At 34.5% G+C, this 26,100-nt stretch overlaps 3 protein-coding genes across 4 annotated transcripts; 2 read left to right on the forward strand and 1 right to left on the reverse strand.

Annotated features, from left to right (window-relative positions):
• Positions 1 to 575: 575 nt before the first annotated feature.
• On the forward strand, positions 576 to 8,705 carry LOC112506683 (glyceraldehyde-3-phosphate dehydrogenase GAPCP1, chloroplastic-like). 2 transcript variants are annotated; one of them, XM_025110914.1, is made up of 14 exons: positions 576 to 833; positions 1,372 to 1,445; positions 1,535 to 1,602; positions 1,707 to 1,745; positions 2,323 to 2,423; positions 3,348 to 3,460; positions 3,565 to 3,664; positions 4,171 to 4,317; positions 4,965 to 5,025; positions 5,784 to 5,881; positions 6,029 to 6,171; positions 7,387 to 7,470; positions 7,892 to 7,981; positions 8,490 to 8,705. In XM_025110914.1, exons 1-14 carry the CDS (start codon positions 747 to 749, stop codon positions 8,545 to 8,547), a joined length of 1,263 nt encoding a protein of 420 aa, XP_024966682.1. In that variant the 5' UTR covers positions 576 to 746; the 3' UTR covers positions 8,548 to 8,705. The 2 variants fall into 2 exon arrangements, with proteins under 2 accessions (XP_024966682.1, XP_024966683.1); XM_025110915.1 differs by having other exon boundaries at positions 590 to 833; positions 1,372 to 1,439.
• A 3,148-nt stretch (positions 8,706 to 11,853) lies between these two features.
• Positions 11,854 to 16,807, forward strand: LOC112505728 (glyceraldehyde-3-phosphate dehydrogenase GAPCP2, chloroplastic-like). The gene is made up of 14 exons (XM_025109675.1): positions 11,854 to 12,104; positions 12,210 to 12,268; positions 12,379 to 12,446; positions 12,538 to 12,576; positions 12,876 to 12,976; positions 13,681 to 13,793; positions 14,051 to 14,150; positions 14,236 to 14,382; positions 14,642 to 14,702; positions 15,067 to 15,164; positions 15,290 to 15,432; positions 15,516 to 15,599; positions 16,219 to 16,308; positions 16,421 to 16,807. Exons 1-14 carry the CDS (start codon positions 12,006 to 12,008, stop codon positions 16,473 to 16,475), a joined length of 1,257 nt encoding a protein of 418 aa, XP_024965443.1. The 5' UTR covers positions 11,854 to 12,005; the 3' UTR covers positions 16,476 to 16,807.
• A 1,545-nt stretch (positions 16,808 to 18,352) lies between these two features.
• Positions 18,353 to 24,796, reverse strand: LOC112506724 (DCN1-like protein 2). The gene is made up of 11 exons (XM_025110962.1): positions 24,591 to 24,796; positions 23,558 to 23,619; positions 22,991 to 23,127; positions 22,454 to 22,512; positions 22,245 to 22,268; positions 21,716 to 21,798; positions 21,561 to 21,625; positions 21,303 to 21,352; positions 19,959 to 20,060; positions 19,773 to 19,832; positions 18,353 to 18,666 (listed from the first exon to the last, which is right to left on the reverse strand). Exons 1-11 carry the CDS (start codon positions 24,591 to 24,593, stop codon positions 18,532 to 18,534), a joined length of 780 nt encoding a protein of 259 aa, XP_024966730.1. The 5' UTR covers positions 24,594 to 24,796; the 3' UTR covers positions 18,353 to 18,531.
• Positions 24,797 to 26,100: the final 1,304 nt, after the last annotated feature.

The raw sequence follows: 26,100 nt of genomic DNA on the forward strand, positions 1-26,100 counted from the left end.
TATTATTATCTATAAAATAAAATAAGTATAACTTTAGTTTTTATGTTGTATAAACATCATTAAAATAGTTATATTTGCATTTTGATAACTAAATATATTTAGATAAATTAATTAAAATAATCATTTTTATCGGTTGATTTCACTTCTTAGCTACTTATTAACAAGGTTTACTAAAATAGCCTTAAGTCCCCAAATTTTTTTTTACAGATTTAAGTGAGAAATGTAATTTTTTACTACTCATTAAACCTTTTTTGACTTTTTTTCATCAATTATCAATTAACTTATCAATTATCAGGTAATTTATTAGTCAATTTTTCAAAAAACAAACAAATCAAATATTTTCAATTATTTTTTTTATGTTACTTATTACTTTTAAATTTAAAACAAAAAATTGGCGAGTTTTACGAGGTCCAAGTCAGAGCATGGGTAGGTGGACGCTCCACAAAACGACACTTTTGACATCAGAAACAACGACACATCCCTCCGGCGACTCCCAAAAATCCGGAACCACCACCGCCGCCACCGCCACCACCACCACCGTTAAACAACCCTTCTTGTTCTTCTTCAACAGCTGTAAAGACGAACAGAGAGAAACCAAACAATTGCCGTCTACCTTCCCATAACAATCTCCGCTGACCTTCGCCATTTAAATACTCCCAAAACGGCCACCTTTCTACCCCTCTCTCTCTACAAAACCCCTTTCTTTTTTCCTTCTCTCTCTAGGGTTTTGAAGAACAGCGACATTCATGGCTTTCTCGTCTGTTCTCCGATCAACCAACCCGCCATCTGTTCTTGAACCATCCCGTCTATCCCTCTCCGCCACTCGATCGCAGGTTACACTTGTTTCTTAAACTTTATCTTCATGATCCACCACCTTAATGTTAATGTTAGGATCACTTGTTCAATACATGTATATATATATACATATATGTAAAGAGATTGCAGAAAATGAAATTCTTATATAAATCTAGAGTGTAAACATCATAACAGCATACAGTTCTATCAGAATTTCTTACTTGATAGGGTAGATTCTTGTAGTTTTTGGAAGAAGATTGAGGTCTGCACCATGATGTCCTAAGACAAAATTCGCGGGTACAGCATCTGTATGCAACAACCCTATCTTTGACATTTAACATGTATTCATGTCAATGACAGCCCACCATGAACATCCACACATCAAAGCCCATGCTCTTAAATTATTCATCTAATGCTCAAGGATTGAGTTCATTCTCCATAAGGCTCCTATCTAGGACAAGTTTTCTCAAATATAAGCCTTTTTCTAACAAAGTTCCAACACTTAATCTTGAATTCCTGATGTTTTATACTCTACTTTTCACTTTTCTTGTTTTAAATTGTGTTCAATTATTTCAGGCATCATCGTTAAAGCTTCAATCCACCTTGTTTGGTGTTGCCGTTTCTGGGGAATCTTTTTCTTTACAGTTGGGGTTTGTTTTTGTTCTTAGATTTTTACATATTTCTATTATAATCTGATCAATTGTTCCCCAATGCTTTCTTCATTTATCCAATCACGCAGGAAATCTAACACACGATGTATTCATCTAATCAAAGCCACTGCCACTCAGGCACCCACTAGCGTTCCAAGTAAGAACATATATAAACGTTCATAAACATGCCTTCTTCCATCAGTTTGATCTTATGCTCAAGTTACTGTTTCTTTCTGACATTTCTACTTGGATTTTCCTTAGAGTCTAGTACCGGTGGGAAGACCAAGATCGGAATCAATGGTATACATTCTTAAGATTCATCATGTTCTTGCTGTTTGAGTGATCATGATCGCAAATAGTTCATTATTGTTGTTATCTTTTGGCATCTATGTGCTAATCTTACCCATAGGGTGTTTATGAAATTGAAGTTGGTGGTTCAGTTCAAGTTTCCAGATTTAGGGGGCTTTTGGTTCATTTCAGGAATGAAAATGGCCATGGGAATGGAATGCAAATCACCTATATCCCTTCCCTGCTCCACCGATCAACTTATGACACTTCTTTTTAATTTATTTAATTCATCTTTTTATTCCCACTTTTCAATAGACTTCCAATGATTTGTTATGGAGGTTGGGACAAGTGATTTATATTAATGGGAATGGGAAAGTTGGGGGATGGAAATGGGCGAGTTTCATGATTTCATTCCCCAATTTGTTGAGGAATGCTTCATTACCGAGTTCGTGGTAGTTGCACGTTCGATTGAATCAAACAAGGCACCCGTTGATGACCTCATCATATGAAAGTGGGCATGTAATGTCTTTGATTATATGATGATCATTTATTATTTTGTAGCATGATTGTGTTAATTTCAACTTTGCAGGTTTTGGAAGAATTGGAAGGTTGGTATTGAGAATAGCAACATTTAGAGATGATATAGAGGTTGTTGCAGTCAACGACCCTTTTATTGATTCCAAGTACATGGTAAGTATGAGGTTTAACGTGACTCCTTTTCATTTGTTTCAAGAAATAGCCGATCAATTTCAATTCTTCTCTTTTCTCTTGATTCTTTTCAATCAAGATGTATGATCCTGCTCATGGATTAACAAAAATATGCAAAAGCTCATGTCTTTGGTTCTCTAAATTAACCAAATAACAAACCTTGATTGAATAGACCATTGGAATTTGAGGTTGTTATGAAGGTTCTCTAAATTAACCAAAGGGCCTTTGGCCTAGCGGTGTCTAGGTTACTGGTAGAGCCCAACCTCCCAGGGGGTCAAGGGTTCAAACCTCACAAAAGGTAAGGAGGGTGCATGATCTTATTTTCCATATATATTTATATATATATATATATACATATATGTATATTATATCCTTCAAAAAAGAAGGTTCTCTAAATTGTGTTTGGAAAGATTTGACAAAGTGTTACCAAATTTGTCTATTGTGCTCGGTATCATGATCAGGTTTGCACAATGTAGATCACGAAGCATATGTGTGCAAGTTAGGACCAGTACCGATTCTTGAACCATTTCTTTGATTACAAGCACATACATCCCACTCTCCCAAACCCAACTTTCGAGTGAGATATATTGGGTTAGTGTCAATTTGGCTTCATATACATATATAAGAGAAAGGGTAGAAATAGAATGAGCAAACAACAATCTTGGATTTGCATAGTGTTTCTTTTTTATCATGGTTGTGTGGTGTAATTGGTTAGACACTTGTAAAAATTGTAACCACTGCGTAACTTGCTCTCATACGCGTGCCTCTACATGATCATTAGGTTCTTTATTGTACTTTCCCCTTTTTTGATGACTTATATGCTTAGACATATGATGATTTGGTTAAAATTGACATCAATTGTATTTCAACTTTCAAGATAACCACGAGATGAACGCCCTTTTTTAGGCTTATATGTTGAAGTATGATTCTACACATGGCCTATTTAGAGGAACCATCAAGGTTGTTGATGAGTCTACTTTGGAAATCAATGGGAAGCAGATAAAAGTGAGTAGCCAAAGGTATTCAAATGGTCTTATGTTGGTAAACAACAGTTATACGTTTGTTACTTTTGAAATGAGATCTTGTTTATTTGATCCTAAACATCAACATCGTTTGTGCTCAGAGACCCAGCAGCGATTCCTTGGGGTGATTTTGGAGCTGACTATGTTGTAGAATCTTCCGGAGTTTTTACAACACTTGATAATGCTTCCGCACACAAGAAGGTAAATGAAGGATTTTAGTTTACTTGGGTAATGTTTGATACGCAGGACAAGGCAAATCAAAAATTTATTGTCCCATATTTGGCACGACATGAGATTGGGACATGACAAGACTAGACTAAGTGGCACAAAAATGCATTTCTTTGGTGGGTGTTGTTGTATGCACTCCTATTTATGTCAGAATCAGAATTAGGTCAAATCATACATTGAAAATGTAAAAAGTGAGTTATAATGTTGATGTGGGCGAGGAAAAAATTAGTAGATAGGGGTGCATTTAGTCTACCCCATTTGTCCAACCAAAATAGGTGAAACAAAAATGTGGGAGATGGGACAAGATTGGTAGATTACTAAACTACCCACGCAAAATTGAAACCCTAAAACCTTACACATTTCTTTCACCTGCTTACCTTGCTCTTGCCTGTCTAGTACCGCCTGTGTACCAAACTCACCCTTAAAGTTCTAAGAGGGCATTTGCACCCTGGTTGATTTTTGTTGGCTTCAATGTGCAGGGTGGTGCTAAGAAGGTGGTGATTTCAGCTCCATCAGCTGATGCCCCTATGTTTGTTGTAGGAGTAAATGAGACCACATACAAGGCAAGCATGGATGTTGTATCCAATGCAAGTTGCACCACTAACTGCTTAGCTCCTTTGGCCAAGGTAAGATTCTTTTGAGTTCTTCTGCAGTTGTAAGTTCAAACGAGAACCGTAAATATTTTGTGAACCTAGGAAGCAACCATTTCATGTATTATTCAATATTCATGATGAATAATCCTCAATAAATCATGAATATTATTCATCATGATTATCATGCATTTTCACAATTCATGATATCATGCATTTTCATCATGGATGCATGCATTTTCATCAGGGTTATTTTGTGAACCAACTATTTTAGGTATTATTCAATATTTTCATCACGATATCTTGCATTTTCACAATCATGATGTCATGCATTTTCATCATGAAAGTCGTGCATTTTTATCATGAATTCCATGTGTTTTCATTATGAATATCTATCACGACATTCATCATGAATAAAACATGAATAGTTGGTTTTCAAGTTCCCAAAACAGTTATACGTCCCCTTATCTAATCATTCATCTTTTCTTCTTCTTTCGTAAGTACAGTAACATTTTCTCATGAAAATTGTAATTGTTTAATAACTTGGATGATCTTTGAATTCATTGCAGTTCCTTTCTTTCATATTAGTAAAAAAGGAATTAAGAAGAAGCAAATAAGAGGGAAAGATGTGGCTTTTTTTTATGTTTGCTGTCCAAGTCTTGTTGAATGCTACTTTTCTGCAGGTGGTTCACGAGGAGTTCGGTATTGTTGAAGGTCTGATGACTACTGTGCATGCAACTACAGGTCGGTCTTCCTCTTCAAATTTGTGGATGTGTCAATGTGTGTACTGTACTGTGTGCATGCTCGGACATATAAGGGCCATATTTGGCAACCATAAGCTACCTCATTTTTTGAGCTTATTGAAAAAGTCTCATTTGATTTGCCATAAGCTAGCTTTTGAAAAGAAACTTCAAGTAGCATTTTAATAAGCTCCAAAAGTTTTTGTTCCACTCTTTTCCAGTTATGCCCTTATATTTATTAATTAAAACGAGGATCAACGAGCTACACACCTAGGTAGTGTTGTGAGGCCCACAACACCACGTCGTAAGCTTTTGTCCTGCAGCACCACATTATTTTTTAAAGATGTCCTTTTAGGTATACGAGCCTGTTTGTTAGCAGCTTAATGAGCTTAGTGAGACCCACAACTTATTCAGTCAACTATGCATGACTATTTGGTAGTGGCTTAATACTATAGAAATTGGCTAATAAGCCAGATGATAATGTGGGTTGTTTGGTTGGTTTTTCATTAAGTCCTGTATGGATAAAGCTGTCTTTGTAAATTAATCTGGTTGTATAGATTGGGAAGATTTTTGTTTGGAAGGAGCGTAGCTAGTTTTTACCAAACAGGACTAGTTTATCAAATGGCTTATTAGCCAACAACTAGCTTTTCAGCCAACAGCTAGCAGATAAGCTAGTTTGCCAAACATAGTGAAACACCCATTTTGAGTTCTCTGCAGTTTCGTTTTAATTATGGATGTATTTCCATGTCTATATTTGTTCAGCTACACAGAAAACCGTTGATGGACCTTCAATGAAGGATTGGCGTGGAGGTCGTGGAGCTGCACAAAACATCATCCCTAGTTCAACTGGTGCTGCCAAGGTACGAGGGTCTTCAAACTCTTGTAACATGAAATTATATATTATATGATCAGTGGAAACTTTTGAAACAAGAACTTGTGAACATGCTTGATTTTCTGTAATTTGCATAAGATTTTGTTCACATGGGAGATTTATTTTAAAATTTCAGGCTGTAGGGAAGGTGCTACCGGAACTAAATGGAAAACTTACGGGCATGGCTTTTAGAGTCCCAACGGCTAATGTCTCTGTTGTGGATTTAACTTGTCGACTAGAGAAGAGTGCTTCTTATGAAGATGTCAAAGCTGCAATAAAGTACACCGTTTGAGATCTTACTTGCCTTTACTACTTTCCGCTTATAAACCAAACTAAACTAAATGAACCCAATATATCTTACTCGAAAGTAGGGTCTAGGAGGAATAGGATGTATGCATACATTTCCTTTGCCCTACATGGTATAGAGGTTGTTTTCGTGAAGAACCCTGGCTTGCAAAAAGGAGTTGCAAAGAAAATTTGTAGAGACAAGATTTGTCAAAAAGATTTTAAATGTAACAGGGCATAATCAAATGAGAACGTGAAAAAGGTTGAGAACCGTGAGAATTAGTGAATCATGTGTTGTTTCACATTGTGAAACAAAATATACACGTATAAAAAGTATTTCACATTATGAGACAAATACATGTGAAAGAAAAATATATAGTATACACACACACACATAGGGGACGTTTAATTTACAAACCATGCAATTCTAACAAACTTTACAAACCAATCTTAGCCGTCCATCTAGTCTAATGAATGAACTTTGTCATCTTCTATGCATATGTATCTCAATCACAATTAATGAATCATGATAATTGTCCATAAATATCTCAATTTTTTCCTATTAATGGTTTGTATGGTTTTGTAAGAATTACATGGTTTGTCTTTGAAATCACCCCTATATATACACACAGAGAGAGGGAGGTTCAGACGAGAACAATAACCAAATAAAAGAATACAAAAATGGCAAAATCACGTGCAAAAACCACATGTGCTTTTACACTAACGGTCAACGCAAGGGTGTGCAGGCGACGTGGCCCGCAGGTCGTGGCCAAAATCGCATGAATCACATGTGATTTTACACGTGATGTTAATGTAAAATCACATGTGGTTCGACTGTTTTCTTATTTTCTTATTTAGTTACTGTTTTCGTATGAACCTAACTATATGTGTGTGTGTGTGTATATATGTATGTATGTATGAAACAATACCTTAAAAATCTTAGTCTTAGATGAAATTGCTCATGTGAAACAAGACATTAAGATTGGTTCTCACGGATTTGTGACCTTTCCGTCGTTCTCATATGTATGTGTGTGTATATATATAAAACAATATCTTTAAAATCTTAGTCTTAGATGAAAAATATAATGTGAAACAATACATAAATTTGGTTCTCACGGGTTCGTAACATTCTTGTGGTTCTCATATGATTAGCACCCTTGAATGTAATTACCAAGTTGCCTCATCAATGCCCCTTCTTATTTATCGAAGGTATGCCTCCGAGGGTCCCTTGCAAGGAATTCTTGGGTACACCGATGAGGATGTTGTCTCCAATGATTTTGTTGGTGATTGCAGGTATCTCTCTCTCTCTCTCTCTCTATATATATATATATATATATATATATATATATTATGAGGTTGGTTATTATACAACCCTTGACATTTGTGCAACCAATACAACCCAATCTCAACCGTCCATTTCATTTGATGAGTATGTAATTTATAGAAGTTTTGATTATTTCCTAATATAAAGTATTAATTATAATTAATGAACCGTAATCATCTTCCATAAATATTTAATTCATAATAAATAAACTCTCATCATTTCCATAAATATTTCAATTTTTTGGGTTGCATTGGTTGTACAAATGCGATAGGTTGTATTTGAAACAAACTCTATATATTATATGCTCTCGTGTGCTTATGGGCCTTCTCATCTAACTCTGCTTTTCATTTTTGAAGTTCTTAACAAACAATTCTATTGTGGTTTCCTCAGATCAAGTATTTTTGATGCAAAAGCCGGGATAGGGCTAAGTGCATCGTTTGTGAAGCTGGTGTCGTGGTACGACAATGAGTGGGGTTACAGGTACATAATACATCCTTCTCTTTGTCATATCCATCCTCCATGAAAATGTCTAATTTGGGCGTGACCGTGCTTGAGGGTGTACCAATATGAGATATGGAACAGACTTGGTCCTTTGGTTAAGTAATCTTCTAACAAGTTTTTTAAATCATGACCTTTCGGAGGTCATTTTGCTAAATAACCCGGAACAAACCCCCAAAACTTTTCGGAGGTCAGCTGTACATGTTTTAGCCCAATTGTAATATTTTAGGGTGTTACTCTTTTAGCTGATTTGACGTTTTCCATCTCTGGTTGCAGTCCCTTCTCCCTAGCTCTCTAGTCTCTAATTTGTAATGTCTACGATTCTATTGATTACCGTAACTTTTATATTTTGTTTTATTTATTACTCGTCGAGTCGATCTATAGTCTTGGTACATGTATAACATGGTCTCTTAAAAGATTGGAAAAGACCCCGGAATCGGGCCCATTTGACTGTTTGTTGTGGGTTATTAAAGGACTGTGTTGTGTGCAGCAACCGAGTGTTGGACCTGATCGAGCATATGGCGTTGGTGGCAGCGGCTTCCAACTGAAGGGCAAAATGGTCTTATTGCTGAAAGTTATATATAGTGTAGAATTGAGTCAATGTTTTTGATGTTTGAACTAATGGCAGTTAATTTGCCATGACTTTATACAAGCTTGGGGGAATAAAGGATAATATGGTGTTGGCATTTGCCATTATATGATTGTTTTGGGAGATCAGAAATTTGAATTAAACGAATTATATTGAAATTTTGAGAATTTTATTCTCGTTAAAATGATATATGCAACCGAGTCTTTAAGTTTGAAATTTGTTTAACCATCACTTGTAATATAAATTCATATGTGAATATGCTCATATTCACCTTTGATTTACATGTAGATATCGTTTATAATGTACATTTTCAGAAAGACGCATCCTCCTTGTTTGAAACTATTTACATGTGAAGATATATGTTAATATCTAAACGAATACACATTTAATGTATATTCACATGTGCATATATTTACAGCCATTTATAAAATATTACTCAAATTCATAGGCACAAATAATCCTAGACGGAGTCAAGGTCCTCTTAATTATAAGTATGTAAATACATAAATAAAATATTTAAATACATTATACTAATAAAGTAATCAATCTATAATATATATATACACACTATATTATAGGAGGGCTAAAATTAGCTAAAATAAAAGTTTGAATGAATAAAGAATAGTGTGAAGATACCAAAAAAAGAAAGGAAAAAAACTCTTAATAAGGAAGGAAAAAATCTTGAAAGAAATAAAGTAAAGTTGTAAGTTTCAACTTGGATGTTATTGGTGGTGTGCATCAACAATTGTACCTTATGCATGTAAAGTTGTAATTAAGAGATTTTTGAAATTTATGGATAAAAGGGTAGTACTTTGGGCTTTATAAATTGCATTCAAGACTTTTGGTTTAAATGCTTATTAATATAATATAGATGAAGAGTTGAGTTATGCAACTCTTTACATTCCTACAATTCTTACAATCAAATCAGAAGCGTCTATTTATTAATCAACGGTTACTATATGATCGGTTGTAACTACCATTTAATTTACAAAAAACCAAAAAAGAAAACAAAAAAACGGATGGTGAATAGACAAATTACTTGCATCGGTTGTATAATTTAGAGGGGTTGTATTTGAACGTCCCTCTATTCTGAAATTTAGTAAATAGAAATTACAAGATGTATAATAGATTTAACAAATTAAAATATAAAATATTAGTAAAGGCAAATCTTTTTTTATTTAATTAACAATTTACATCCAAAATAATATATGTCATATATATTTAAAAGAAAAAAGAAATCTAATTGAAAAGTCAATGTTTTGTTTAAACCCAATCATAAACAATCTATTTTATTAATCCAACCCATTCTATTTAATTATCCAATTACAATATCTCTATATTTTTGGTTGAGTAAGAATAATGAAAATGATAATGATAATGACAGAGAATGTAAATAATAATAGTTTAACCTGAAATCAAAATTTGGATTTTTGGGGAAATGAGTCTATTATATTATATAAAACCAAACAGTTTCTTTTATTTTTATTCTCATTGATTACTGTCTAATACATTTAACCAAACAGTTTCTTTTACAGTAAGATATCTCCAACAACTATGATAAAGTAGGGATTTTGAAGATTTAATGCATTTAAAACGGACTATTCAAATTTGAAACTTTATCCAAATTTGAAAAACTCCCAAAAGTGATTATTATGGGAGAGAATTAAAATTTTACTTCCCACCTTTTTATATCTAAAATAAAAATCTATCAAAGTTCAATTAATTTTCTTTAACTTTGATTTTCCATTTTAGATAAACTGTAAGATGTTTTCAAAAAACCACAAGGGTGGTGTCTGATTGATTTGAAATTGTACTCCAAAGGTCAAAAGTGTTTGGAGGTCCCATATTCGAATCTAAGAGAGAATAAAAATTCTCTTGTGGCCACGAAGGTTCAAATACGCTGACTCCAGGTTACCTGCGAAACGGGTGGTCGTCTTAGGATTAGTCGGCTCGCATAACGAGTTGCATATCCATGTTAATAAAAAAAAAGATGCTTTCAAAAGTTTTTTTTTTAATTCCAACAACTATGCTAAAATGTACTCTAAAATATTGAAAAAGCTAGAATTCTTCAAATTTGGAGAAAAATTCTAAAAGTTGATATGTACGAAATAAATATATTATTTTAATTGTTTTTATTTACAAATTTTTTCTTTTTAAAAAATGCATTGTATTAATAAATTTATAGAATATCTTACCAGTATCATTAATTTATGAAATTATTGAAATAAAATAGATGTTGGAGGTGAATATATTAATTTTTATATATTTTGATTTTAAATACTTTATTTTAAGAAAATAAAAATTATATATATATATATATATATATATATATATAGAGATTGATTATTATACAACCCTTGACATTTGTACAACCAATACAATCCAATCTCAACCGTCCATTTCATTTGATTAATATATGATTTCATAGAAGTTTTGATTGTTTCCTAATATAAAGTATTGATCATAATTAATGAACCATATTCATCTTCCATAAATATTCAAATCATAATAAATGAACTCTCATTATTTCCATAAATATCTCAATTTATTTGGTTGCATTAGTTGTACAAATACGACGGGTTGTATTTGAAACAAACTCTCTCTCTCTCTCTATATATATATATATACACACATTGCATTTGGTAAGTGAAACCAAGACAAACGCTAGATATACAACTTGTCATGTCAGGTCCAATCCTCTACAGTTTTAATCAAACAACACACAAAATAATGTCTCATCAAACAAAATACAAACAATTTGTTATGTCTAGTCTAATCCAGTCTTGTCCTATCCGGTTTTAAGTAAACATGTCATGTCAGGTCCAATCCTCTATAGTTTTAATCAAACAACACACAAAACAATGTCTCATCAAACAAAATACAAACAATTTGTTATGTCTCATCTAATCCAGTCTTGTCCTATCCGGTTTTAAGTAAACATAAGACAAACAACTTGTCATGTCTAATCAAAATCTAAATCTGTCATATTTGGTTTTAATCAAACAGAAGAGAAACAACTTGTCATGTCCGGTTCAATCTTATCCTATTCAATTTTAATCAAACAGAAGACAAACAATTTGTTATGTCCAGTCGAATCCAATCCTACTTTTTTTTTTTCCTAGTGTTTTATTCTATCTAGCTCAGTCCAATCATATCTAGCTATCAAATATTACCTAAACAACCTACAAATCTGATTTTTCAGACATGGCAAGAACTGTGACACCTTTCTTCTTGAACGTTGAACTGTGTGAGAAAGGGTTTAACACTGCCAGCCGCCTGCCTACCCCCCTTCCATTTAAATACTCCATCAAAGGGCCTTCTCTCTATACTCAAAAGCCATCATCTCTTTACCTTCTTATTCTCTCTTAGGGTTTTGGTCTTTACGCAAGAACACCAAAGATCCACCAACCCACATTCATGGCCTTCTCTTCTCTTCTCAGATCTACCAACCCATCTCCTGTTCTTCAAGCTTCCAATCAACCACTCTCCGCCCCTTCTTTAGCTTCTCGATCGCAGGTTACATTTGTTGATTTGTTTTTTCTTTTCTTCATCCACCACCTTAATCTTGAATTCTTGATGTTTTATATGTCGCCTCAATTTCCACTCATTACATTGTTGTAGGTGAAGTTTCCATCCACCTTTTTGGGTGCTGCCGTTTCTGGGGAGTCTTCGTTTGTACAGTTGAGTTCTGTTGTGTTTTTTGGGTTTTTAAATCGCTACGATAATCATCTGATAACTGTATCGCTTTTGTTATTCGAGAAATGATCATCTTGTTCTTTGAATCATACAGGAAATCTCATGCATGCCGTATTAATCCGATTAAAGCCACTGCCACCCAGGCACCCCCTGCTGTTCCAAGTAAGAATATGTATACGTGTTCATAGCATACCTTCCAAGTGTTCGACTAATTGTTTCTGACGAATTTTGTACGTACTTGGGTTTTACGTAGAGTCCAGTACCAGTGGGAAGACCAGGGTTGGAATCAATGGTATGTTTTCTCAAAATTATCAGGTTCTTGCTGTTTTAAATAACCAATGATTGCAAATAGATCATTACTGTTTTTATTTTCTTATTATTGATTGATGTTAGTGTTATTATCTGGCAATCTATGTACTAAACTGCAATACGCTATGTATGAAGTTCAAGATTTACTTTTGAACAATTACTTCATCAGATGAAAATGGGAATATAATGGTCTTGTTTATCTGATGATCATATATCATTTTGTTTATTTACTGGGTAGGCATTGAAGATCAATCATTGTGCTAATTTGAATGAACCTTACAGGTTTTGGAAGAATTGGAAGGTTGGTATTGAGAATAGCAACATTTAGAGACGATATCGAGGTTGTTGCAGTAAATGACCCTTTTATTGATTCCAAGTACATGGTAAGGATGAGCTTCGATGTGACTATTTCTTGGTTTGTTTGATGATTCCTTGTGATTAGTTCAACAATGTGGCCCTCTTAAAATATGTAGCTACTATGAGGGTTCTGTAAGTTAAATTTTGGAACGGTTTTCACCAAGTATTACCAAATGTGCTCTGTAATTCTCTGCACCATGGTTGGGTTTGCACAATGTAGATCATGAAGCATATGTGTGCAAAATTGGGACCAATAGCAATCACTGAACAAAATTTTGATTACACAGCATGTAAATTTCTGAAAGAAATGGTGGAAATAGTTGGAGAAAACAATAAAACCTGGGTTTACATCTCTATACACATCCATTGGACTATGTTGTCCACTTTCATCATCTTTTTAGTACAGAGAAAGAACACCATCAAAATTATGGTTCTAAGCTTTTGGTAAAACCAGAAATTGATTGTCAACAATAGGTTACTTGAGCTATCAAATTTATGGTGTTTTTTTGTCTTGATTGTGTGGTGGGCATACTTGGCTAGGCGTAAATGCAAACCTACACTGATACACTTTGGAGAAATTGACATCAATTGTATTTCAAGATAACCATGATATTTGGTTAATACACTTTGATAATGATTTGGTTCTAATACACTATCTTGATTATGATGATTTGGTTAAAGTTAACATAAATTGCACTTCAAGATAACCATGAGATGAATGCCCTTTCAGGCTTACATGTTGAAGTATGATTCTACTCATGGTCTATTTAGAGGAACCATCAAGGTAGTTGATGAGTCCACTTTGGAAATCAATGGAAAGCAGATAAAAGTGACCAGCCAAAGGTATTTAGATTTTCTTGCGTCTAAATTGATCTATACTTTTTATGGAAGGGTGTCCCGAGCTATCAGTCCTGATAAACTCGATGGCAATTGTTGTGTACTTCTGGAATCGAATCCTGGGCAGATGGGATATTCCACCACATCCCCCAGGACCTCAATGACGACGCCACAACCTTTGTGGTTTTGATTATACTTTTGTTACTTGGTGAAATAAGCTTTTTGTTAATTTGATGCCAAAACTCAACACCATCTGTGCTCAGGGACCCGGCAACTATTCCTTGGGGTGATTTTGGAGCCGACTATGTTGTAGAATCTTCTGGGGTTTTTACAACACTTGATAAGGCTTCTGCACACAAGAAGGTAAACCATGGATTTTAGTTTACTTAAAGTTGTAAGGAGGCATTTGTGCACCCTTAGGTTCATTTTGGTTGGCTTTAATGTGCAGGGTGGCGCCAAGAAGGTGGTGATCTCAGCTCCATCAGCTGATGCACCTATGTTTGTTGTAGGAGTAAATGAGACCACATACAAGCCAAGCATGGATATTGTATCCAATGCAAGCTGCACCACTAACTGCTTGGCTCCTTTGGCCAAGGTACCGTTTTTTTTAGTTCTTTTGCAATTGTCGGCCTCATTTTCAACTCATTCCTCTTTTTTAAAGAAAAAGAATTGTAGAACAACATTTCCCTATCACAATTTTATGTTTCTTTGATGGTTGGGAAGATCTTTAAGTCGGTACAGTCCCTCTCTTTTATAATCGAACGGAAAAAGGAATCAAGAAGCGAATACAAGGGAAAGATGTGCCACTTTTATGTTTGCTGTCCAACTTGTTTTGAAAATGCTACTTTTTACAGGTGGTTCATGAGGAGTTCGGTATTGTTGAAGGTTTGATGACAACTGTGCATGCAACCACAGGTCTGGTCTGCCTCTTCATGTTTGTGCATATGAATCCGTGTGTGCTGTGTGCATACTGGCCTAGCAGCTTAATGATATAGAAAATGGCTTATTCATTAAGCTTCTAAAGGGGAGCTTTATGCAAAAAGCCCGAGTTTTTTTTTCCAAATCTTCCCTTTCCAATTAAAAACATGCTCCTTCCATCTATGAGAAAACCCTCCCAAACAAAACCTTCCCAGTCTATAGAAACAGATTAATCCACACAGACAGCTTTATCCATACAGGACTTAATGGAAAACCAACCAAACAGCCCCTTAGATACACTCATTTTGCATTTTCTGTAGTTTACTCTTAATCAGGACTATATGTCTGTCTAATTGTTCAGCTACACAAAAAACTGTTGACGGACCTTCGATGAAGGATTGGCGTGGAGGTCGTGGTGCTGCACAGAACATCATCCCTAGCTCCACTGGTGCTGCCAAGGTACGAGGATCTTTAATGTGACATGAAATCGTATATTATATGATTGGTGAAAACTTCTGAAGATGAGAAGAGATTGCCCAAATGGAAGATTTATTGTTTTGTATGGTATGTTGTTAAAACTACAGGCTGTAGGGAAGGTGTTACCAGAACTAAATGGGAAACTTACGGGTATGGCCTTTAGAGTGCCAACAGCGAACGTTTCTGTTGTGGATTTAACTTGTCGACTTGAGAAGAATGCTTCTTATGAAGACGTTAAAGCTGCAATGAAGTATGCCATCTGATATCATCCCCTTTAAATTGATGATTGTAATTATTAAGCTGCTTAACAAATGCTCTTTCTTATTATTCAAGGTATGCTTCTGAGGGTCCCCTTCAAGGAATTCTTGGGTACACTGACGAGGATGTCGTTTCCAACGATTTTGTTGGTGATTCGAGGTCTCTCTCTCCCTCTCCCTTGTGTGTTTGTGCTTATGATCATGCTCATCGTAGGCCATGCTTGGCAACCATAAACTATCCTTTTCTTTGTGCTTATTGAAAGTCTTTGGTAAGCTATAAGGTAGCTTTATAAGCTAGCTTTTTCAAAAAGCTACTTCAGATAGTATTGTGTTTTTTTCACTTTTTTCCAGTTATACCCCTTACTTTTTACATGTATGCCGGGTCATTTTATATTGTCGTCTAGCTTACCAACTAATTTTATTCAAAGCGCTTCATCAGCTGGTTTATTAGCCAACAACTATAAGGGTCTGTTTGTTAGCAGCTTAACGAGACTCGCAACTTATTCGGTTAGATATAGATGACTGTTTGGTAGTGTCTTAATGATATAGAAAGTGGCTTATTCAGTAAGCTTCTAGGGGGGAGTTTTATGCAGAAAGCTAAGTTTTTTTTTTCTTTCCAAACCTGCCCCTTCCAATTAAAAAATACGCTCCTTCGTCTATGAAAAAACACTCCCAAACAAAAACCTTCATAATTTATATAGACAAAATAATCCACACAGACAACTTTATCCACCCAATGATTTTTTGGTTTTCTGATATATATTATATGGTTTCTTCAGATCAAGTATTTTTGATGCAAAAGCCGGGATAGGGCTAAGTGCATCATTTGTGAAGCTGGTATCGTGGTACGACAACGAGTGGGGTTACAGGTACACAATACATTCTTCTCTGTCATACCCGTCCTCCTTGAAAACATCTGATTCGGCCATTCAAGCCCATCTGGTTGTGTTGTGGGTTATATGTGAAATTGATTGTGTGCAGCAACCGGGTGTTGGACCTGATTGAGCATATGGCGTTGGTGGCAGCTTCCAACTGAAAGAGTATCATCGGTAGAGGCAATTAAGCACACCGTGTTCGTCTGAATGGCAACATGTTTTGAATTCTTATTTTCTTTTTCTTGTTTCTTGCCATTTTAGGGATGGTGTAGAATCTTGTTTTGAGGTTTGAAGATATGGCAGTCAATTTGCCAGTAGAAAACTTAGGAAATAAAAGGATATATGGTTGGGATCAGATGAATGGATTATTTTAGGCATATATGATGTGCTTTTCATGTTTATTTTTATTCACTTCCATCCCTTTGCTTTGGTAAAACAAGATTTGTCCCCATGGGAACTTAAATGATATGGGGATTTACATTTAGGGTTTGTTTATTAGAAGCTTAATGATGACTCGTCTTATTCGGTCAGTTATACATGATTGTTTGGTAGTGACTTAATGATATAAAAAGTGACTTATTCAATAAGCTTTTAGAAATGCTTTGTGCAGAAAGCCATAAAAATTTCAAACATGCCCCTCCTAGTCAAAACAAGCATGTTTCATCTATGAACAACCTTACCAAACAAAAATCTTGCTAATGTAACAGATAGCTTTATCCATATAAAGATTTAATGAAAAACCAACCAATGTAACAGATAGCTTTATCCATATAAAGACTTAATGAAAAACCAACCAATGTAACAGATAGCTTTATCCATATAAAGATTTAATGAAAAACCAACCAAATGACAATATTTGGATGCATATACCGAGTTTGTTTGGTAAAACCCACTAAAAACACAGGTTATGCTTGAAAAAACCTTGCTTGAAAAAGCCTAATCGGGAATTGTTTCAACCCAAAGCCCAACTTCGATTAGTTAAAAGATCCCAATGCACAAAAAACGCATGTTGGTTTTTGAAACATTCAAAACACCGGTGATGTCTGAAAAAACCTTGCTTGAAAAAGCCTAATCAGGCATTGTTTCAACCCCAAAGCCCGACTTGGATTAGTTAAAAGATCACGATGCACAAAAAATGCATGTTGGTTCTTTGAAACATTCGGATCGATATGATGACACGTTTGATATGTTTTACCAAGGAACTCCTGAAATTGTCTTTTTAAGACGCATCTTTCACTTGCTTTGTTGGGATTTGGGGTGTTAACCATTCTAGCTTTTAACGAACTACTTGAGCTCGATTCGATTCCGCACACAAAAAAGAACTTGTTTAACTTAAGGAGTTGAGCTTTCATAATACCAATTTTTGACTCCACTTGTTCGAAAGCTCTAAACTTTTCAAGGTTGTCATTCGAGCATTCACTTTTTTGAGACAAACATGTCATAAATTATATAATCAAACTATAAATGTTATCAAGCTCAAGCCAATGAACGAGTTGATCTACCTTGAGTTAGAGCCTGTAAACGAGCTTTGTAGAGTTTGAATTTAGGTATAACGTTCAATTCAAATTTGATCAACAAGCTCACGCTCCAACACTGAAAAATTATTCGAGCACGAGTCGAGCTTGATGTAATTTCGTTGAACCGAGCTCGAACAATTTACTATTTGACTCGACCAAGCTAGTTAACACTTAAAACCCATAGCTAAAGATGTACAAAAATCCCCAGCTTGAAAAAGCCTGGGCCTAGTGAGCATAAAGCCCAAGTCCAGACCAGGACTCAAAGCCTATCAAGCCAAAATTTTGAGGCCCAACTTAAACAGCCTGATTAAGCCCAAAAAGCCCGGTCTCAAAAGCCCAATTGGCCCTTATTAAACCCCAAGGCCCAACCCAGCATAGGCCTAAAAAAACTCGGGCCTTTTTTGTCTCCAAATACACAATGATACCCTTTTTATCTTACATTCAAACAATGACTACCATTTTTCAATTACTAAAACATATCAAGTGCAATAAAAACAGAACACGAACCGAACAAACAAACAAAACAAACTCCTTGAAGGTTTTGACAAATGAATTAAAAGTTCTAACAATCGCCGAGCCATCATAATGCATACACACGCCACTTCCTTTTTGTGAATTATACATATATTTGAGTTTTTTCAATGATGAATCGATGCGAGACTTACTTGCAAATGAAGAAGCAGAGACCAAATCTGGACTCTTAGAATTTCTGACCCCAATCCTTCACATGACCCTTCTGAATTATGTTGTTTTCTGTTAAATACTCGACGAATTCATCGATTAGATACGGCCACGCACCTTCAGCATCATAATTTGATAGTGTAGGATCCACACTCTGCATAAATTGTATATAAACATGATTTAGAAAAAGACCTCTTTGAGATTGACTGAGAGCAGGGATATAAATCTTTGTATAATCTAAACCTCAAACATATTCAAGTTCTATTCATTTTCATAATGGCACCAGATATTTCATACCAGTAAACTAAAAAGTTAAGTAAAAAAAATACTCCCTCGTCCCAAAATAAGTGTCCATATTTCTATTTTAGTTTGTCCAAAAATAAGTATCCATTTTCAAAAGTAAGTTACTAATTTCCAATTCTACCCTTAATTATGAGATGGAGAAATTCATTACTCTCTCGGCTATTAAGGGTAAAATTGTCATTTAGTTAATTAAAAATTGTAATAATTATTTAAGTCTAAAACTATATGGCTTTTTCATTGTGGGCATTTATTTTGTGACAGAAAGGAAAACAAATAAAAGGCAAAGTATAAGGGCCTGCTTGTTAGAAGCTTAATGAGCTTAATGGGACTCATAGCTTATTTGGTCAACTATACATAACTGTTTGGTAGTGACTACATGATAGAGTGACTTATTCAGTAAGCTTATAGAGGGGAGCTTTATGCAGAAAGCCAATTTTTTTCCAACCTGTCCCTCCCAGTTAAAAAACACGCTCTTCCATCTATGAAACAACCCTCCCAAAACAAAAACCTGTCCTCTACTCCAAAGAGTAGAACAGTTATTTCCGTGAAGAAATGATCTTCTAGGCACTTAGGCTGCGTTTGATACATGAGACTGGACAAGAGGATAGAACAAAACTCATTCTCCCACATTTGGCGCAACATGGGTTACGGGTTGGGACAGGATGGGAGAAAAAAGGTTTTTTTTGTTCCACCAAAATAGACGGGACAAGAATGGGACAAAACTAAAAATTTATCAATCTATCCTCATTTGATATAACCTTAATGTGGTATTTGGTTCAACGGTCAACAATGCCCATGGCTTCTGTGATCAATTTAAGGGGTTGGTTTACAAATGGACAGATAGTAATGCACATGGTTTTCGTGATCACTTAGAGATAAGATAAAAACAAGAAAACAAATATCAACAAGATTTATGCAAGCATGCATGGGATTGACGCTCGAGGTTTTGGATCTTACTCTTGCAAATTCCAGTAGTTGAGACCAAGTGTCTCGAGAAATAGCTTTATTATGCCGGGCCTAACAACAAGAAAAGAACGAGAAATATGATCATTTGATCCACTATAACGTGTAAACAACCACCGATCTCATTGCGTGATAGTAGTCGAGAAATACGAAATGGTGAAGGTACGGATATTAGGCTACCTGCAAGAACTGGCACCAATGATCAACCAACGGCCACTGCTTTTCTTCAAACAACAGTTGCCACATCCCGATTGCTGTATCCAATGCCAAAGATTTCTGACCCTAAAATCATAAAAGAATGCAAGTAACGTTATGATCATTACCTGATCGAGGTAGTTGAATGATTACAATCGGAAAAAGAGAAGAAAAGACTGCTGGAAGATTTCCCAACTGGCCAAGTCAAACAATAGCCAAAAGATACCCTACCCTACTCACTGCCTCGACTATTAAAGCTCATAACCTCACCCCCAGAAACAATTACCAAACTACCCTCATCATAACCCTGTATTATATTCCATTACTTATTCTGCTTACTGTCTCCTTTTACGAGAACAAGTGAAACCGGATTGAAGGTTGACCACATTATACCATGGCACCTAAAGCGAAAACTTTTTTATTAATGAGCACATTTCTGTGCCATTTAAAAGTATTACAGAATAGAGCTTTTTGGAAATTCCAAAATTGTACAATTGATAATTACCAGCATTACTCATGGTATGCATATTCTAATTCCTAATCACCCTTTCATTGATAACAAAGGGGGATAAGATTCCAAAATAGTCGGTGTTCAGAAAATGATCCCGAAGTAGTTAAGCGTTGAAATGGAATGTAATATAAGTGTGCTACAAAGTTATTGGTACAAAATGGCAAAAATTTGGTAAAAGAAAATATCTCCCCAGCTATTTCAACTTCTCCAAGAATTAAAGTGGTTTTGAATTAACGAAAGAACCATCAAGATCAATATGAGACAGTGCACAAAAGGAGGTAGTTCCTTGCAGATCACAAACATTTTCATAGATTTTCTGTTAATATTCAGTTCAGGAGATTAGCACACACATGTTTATGTATATGTACTTAGGTATGTATGTATGTCGTCACATGCATATGTATATATGAATGTAATGATCTACAAATAGTCATAAACACATTAATGTGTGCATACAGATGCAGATACACTTTACAAGCACGCACGCACGCACACACACACGTATATATATATATATATATATATATATGTATATGTATATGTATATGTATATGTATATGTATATGTATATGTAAGTGTGTGTGTGTGCATGATTGGATATACATATACATGAAGATACTATCTGTATGTATTTAAATTAGCACATATTCATCTATTTAATTTGATGGTTTCTTCCTGACCTTCGGTAGCTTTAGTAAAAAGAAAAACTAGTACACAAACAAGAATGACTTCTTTAGCTCTTCAAGGTGTATGACAAGGTAACAAAAAATGATGCAGTTAACATTAACTGACGTAAACAGAATATGCTACATAAGTACCTTCTCCTTTGCCCAGCCGAATGCAAAATTATATATCTCCTTGAATTTTTCTAAGGCAACAAGATAAATTATCAGAAAGAGAAGATAACATAACGTGCAACATTATTCAGTAATCTCAGTGTAAATACTTTCATGGATTCAAAATGATTTAAGTGCATGGACTAAATACACCAAAACAAAATTGTTTTTTTAGGAGTGGCGACTATAATTAAGCTCGTTTTAAACTAAAGACAGAAAATGCTATGGTATGATACAGACGATCATCTTTCAGCTCAGAACGCATAAATGGTATCCGTTCACGGAATTTCTCAAGTGAATCTATCCTGTCATGAAAAATGGTAAATAGTATTCAGTGAACTTGGTAACATATCAGATTCAGTCTAGAAAAAAGGTGTTAATCAAAATGTAAGTACCCAAGAGATTGCAAGCCACCGACAAATTCCTGCTTTGAGAATTCACACATGGTAGCAGCCTTCATATGCCAAGAAACAACCAACTGAAGTAGCAACAGCAAAATGTGTCAGTCAAGTCAACAATGTAGGTCCATGTAGGTCCACTTTTAAGGGTTTATCTAATAAAACGTTAATAAAACATTCTTTAAATAACTCTTCCTTTAATAGGGTATTACTTGAATCAAGAAAGTTTATAAGTGCATAGTGATGCACCTCTCTCTGCATGGTCTCGACATATAAGAATCCCGTAAATACATCAAGTGAAAATTATTAAATAGTTGTTGGGGGTTTTACTTGTGATAAAATTGTGGTTGGATTTTCGACGTATAGAAAGAGAAAATCCTATTTATATGTATGTATGTATGTATGTATGTATGTATGTATGTATGTATGTATGTATGTATGTGTGTATATATATATATATAAATATATATGTCTGTATGTGTATATCTACATATATGTATGTATGTATGTATGCATCAGGACATACCATAACGATATCTTGAGGATCCACCTGTCAGAAAGATAACAAGTATCAGTACAGCATTGTGAAGACTCGAGCATCAATTAAATAATTACAAGAAGCTTAAATCTTAATGGTACATGTTCTTCAACCTAGCTTCTTTGTAGCTTATACATTAAACCAAAACGAGATTATTTCAGTAACGATTAATTTGAGAAAATGTTTGCTGGAGTTACCTGAACATCATTGCAGAGGGTACTAATACCATCAGCCATAATCATATCAGCATAAGGATCTAAAAAGCAAGATAAACATAATCAGATTAAGATACCTTATGTTCTAAAGAGAAGCAAAAAAAATATGTGGTGCTTGCTACTTCGGATCCATGTTTTACATAATCCATGGAACTCTCGGGTAAGCAGTTTATTAAACAGCAGATCATATGAAAACACCATATGACTAAAACTAAAAACCAAAAACCAAGCTGCCTCTGTCTGATGGGGCAACATCATCACTCTGATATAAGATGGGATCATGGATGATTTGATCACCTTAGCTTTGCAACGAAAAAAGGATATTTATATATTTATATGCATGTATATATATATATATATATATATATATATGATGAGTGCTCTCCTCAGACCAAGAGACAGCACAGGTTGGTGTATTAGATAACACAATCCCATATTTCCTCCATAGACAGAAAAATATAGATAACATAGTTCCTCATGCATGTCAGGACAAAAGTAATAATGAATTGGTAAACGTGCCTTTGTATCTATTGTACAATTCCTCTAAATGTCTCGTATCAGTAAATGATTTGGTGTGAGGCTGACTGTAGAATGCATCAAAAGCTCCATCGAGATGCCATTCACTGCCCTTCAAGGCCTGAAGAGCAACTTTTTCACTGCATTCGGAAATATGGAAAAGGAAACAAGGTACACAAAATCAGGCAAGTGGCAACCAACACTAGGAATGTAAATAAGAGTTGAATCACGTGTTATCAATTAAGAGATGCTAAATCCATTAACAGCAAACCGTCTAGTAATACACTTATTGATTAAAAATCATCTTTATCTTACGGCATCAAAAATTGTACAAATCTGCAAGTTTAGTATCCACTGAAACTTCTCAATTTGCTCAGAATAGACAAAAAGTTGAGTTGGATTTACCATCAGAAGGTTACTGATAGTACAAGTGTATGGAATTGACAAATAGTGGAAAAGTACGAGTCATTAAAAGTTTTCATACAACATGTCAAAAATTGCCGGCTGTGTACAACTCATACTATTATCATTATAGAAAATGTTAACCAAATAATAAGAAGAGTGGGTCACCTTGCCCCAGTAATTGTCATGAACTGTTGAACCTTGTCACGATGCCCCCTTCCCAATTTGTTCTGCCAGTAATAATGAAAGTACAAAGTGAGAAATAAGATCAATAAATCTGTAAGCATATGCACTAAGCCACTAACCCGCTTCTGAAATGAAAGTACCATTTCCACAGTTTTACATGTAACCATCTAGCACCCCGAAAATATACTCACCTTGTTTGTTCCATCATAAGATTCTTAAAAAGCTACTTCTAAACTCCAATACAACGTAAATTAAGTTAACTTTCAATATAAAATTATTTGAATATGAAAATAACTTGTTTTGATGCCAGAAATGGGGAGGATATATTTGTTATGGAACTATGTACCAAGAACTAGAGTTGAAGCATGAAAGATGAAAACCATCAAAGGATCCCAGACTAAATCCAAGTTATTCTACACATGGATCTTAAACCTACTTACGATTAGAAATGACATTCTTGTAATCATACATAAAATATGATTCCAAGTGAATAAGTAATTAATCCCCCAATTCCAAAACAGAACCCAGTTTTCACTTGTCAAATCAATTTGCTTTTAACTTCAGAATCGGTAAGAACATAACAAGCAAAAGATTGATCCCACATGAATGTCCAGTTAAAACCATCAATGTAATTTTCAAGAATAAATCTATTCTCGCGCTGACTGGTATTTCAATATAGAAAAAGGAAAAAGTGTTTGCATGCTTGTTATCTGAAAACCAATAATCATGGTGGACTTTGGTGGTGTTCAGCAACTCTGAAATTGGGAAGTATTACAATCAAAATCACTTTAATTATGGAAAGAAATACTGAATTAGCTAGAACCACATCCATTAACTTCAATTATAACCAAATTGTTAGTGATCTATCGACCCCGAGGAACTAGTTTACGATATCAAAGTAAAACAGAACTAATCATATAGAGAAATCAATAACAAAAAAAACAAAATTCAGCAAACAGAAGTGCAGATTTGTAAACTGTAAATCGAAAACAATATTTCGTGAACGATGACTCACCATCTTCAGATTGCTGGAGAAACCCTAATCACCAATAGCTACCTTGATGATATGCTGAAGTAGTAACACCAAAATTAGGGTTCTGATACCTTAGGGCTTTAAAATCACTCTTCCACACCACACAATTTCTCTTGAACCTTGCTGTTGTTCGCTGATTACAACCCTGACATATGCATCTATCTTCCCCAATTTCTGTATTATGAACTTGCCTCCTGTACCAGAAGCATCCACGGCTTAAATTCATTCCAAGTTGCAAAAATTGCCTTATATGTTCGTAAAGCTAAAAAGGTGATTTTTTAATTAAAATATAATTAACTTTTTATTAAATATTCTATTTTTAAATTATTTTTTATTAGAGCGTTACAATATTAAAAAATTATTTATTATAGTAACGGATAACCTGCCAGCTTTTAAATCGATTGTTATTTACTTTGAATTATCATGTGCATCTCGGTGTACGAATTAGGAGGTGTGTGAGATTGTTTATTTGAAACAACTTATGTTTTTCTACAAAAATGTTTATCAACTTATTATAATTAGAATGGTTTAACTTCTTAAAAACTTTTTATTACCGGTTTGACACCAGTATAAGTTGTTTATCCAAACACTCAAAAATTCTTGTTACCGGTACCACACCAGAATAAGTCTAAGTTGTTTTTATAAGTAATCCCAAACACCCTGTTAGTGTTGATCTTCAATTAGAATTTATCTAAGAATAAAGATACATTCTTATCATTCTCATCATAACTTTCATTTTCATCGGAATTTAACCATCATTGGTTATTATTTACTTTGTTTATGTGGTGCGACTGCCAAATAACCTTTATATTTTAAGTATATGATATTAGGACGGTAATTAAATGAGAATCACAAAAAGGTTGAGGGCTTAATAACCAATCTTAACCATCTAATCATTCTAATCTAACAATTTTAATTAATGTTTCATCTATAATTAAGGAAGGATATGATGGTAGTTTTTCTTTTTTTGATTATTTTACATTTCTTTTTTTAAGGTATCATTTGGTACGCAGACATAATTGAACATGACTGAGCATGACAGAACTTGATAGGACATGACAAGAGGGTAGGACTAGACATAATATGAGTAAGTTATTATTTTGTTTTAATTCATTCTTATGCGATGTAAATTATATTAATTTTCAACCACACCTAATTGGTTTGAGCTTGCCTCTAAAGGTCAAAAGTATTAGGAGGTCCTAGGTTTAAATCCAATGAGGAATAAAAATCTCCTTGTGACCATGGAGGTTCAAATACGGTGACTTCAGGCTATCTGCAAAGCAGGTGGTCGCCCTGAGATTAGTCGGCTAACATAACGGGTTGGATATCCAGGTTAATAAAAAAAATTATATTAATTTTCATTAATTGAAAATGATCTTTTATATTATTTCGTTACTTTAATGTATTATTAATTTTATTTTCACTCGTTTATTTTCTTACATATATAGTATTTACTGTTAATGTATGGAAAAAACTTACATTATTATAATAT

The sequence above is a fragment of the Cynara cardunculus genome, assembly GCF_001531365.2.
Source record: "Cynara cardunculus var. scolymus isolate 2C chromosome LG 2, CcrdV1, whole genome shotgun sequence".
Classification (NCBI taxonomy): Eukaryota; Viridiplantae; Streptophyta; class Magnoliopsida; order Asterales; family Asteraceae; genus Cynara; species Cynara cardunculus.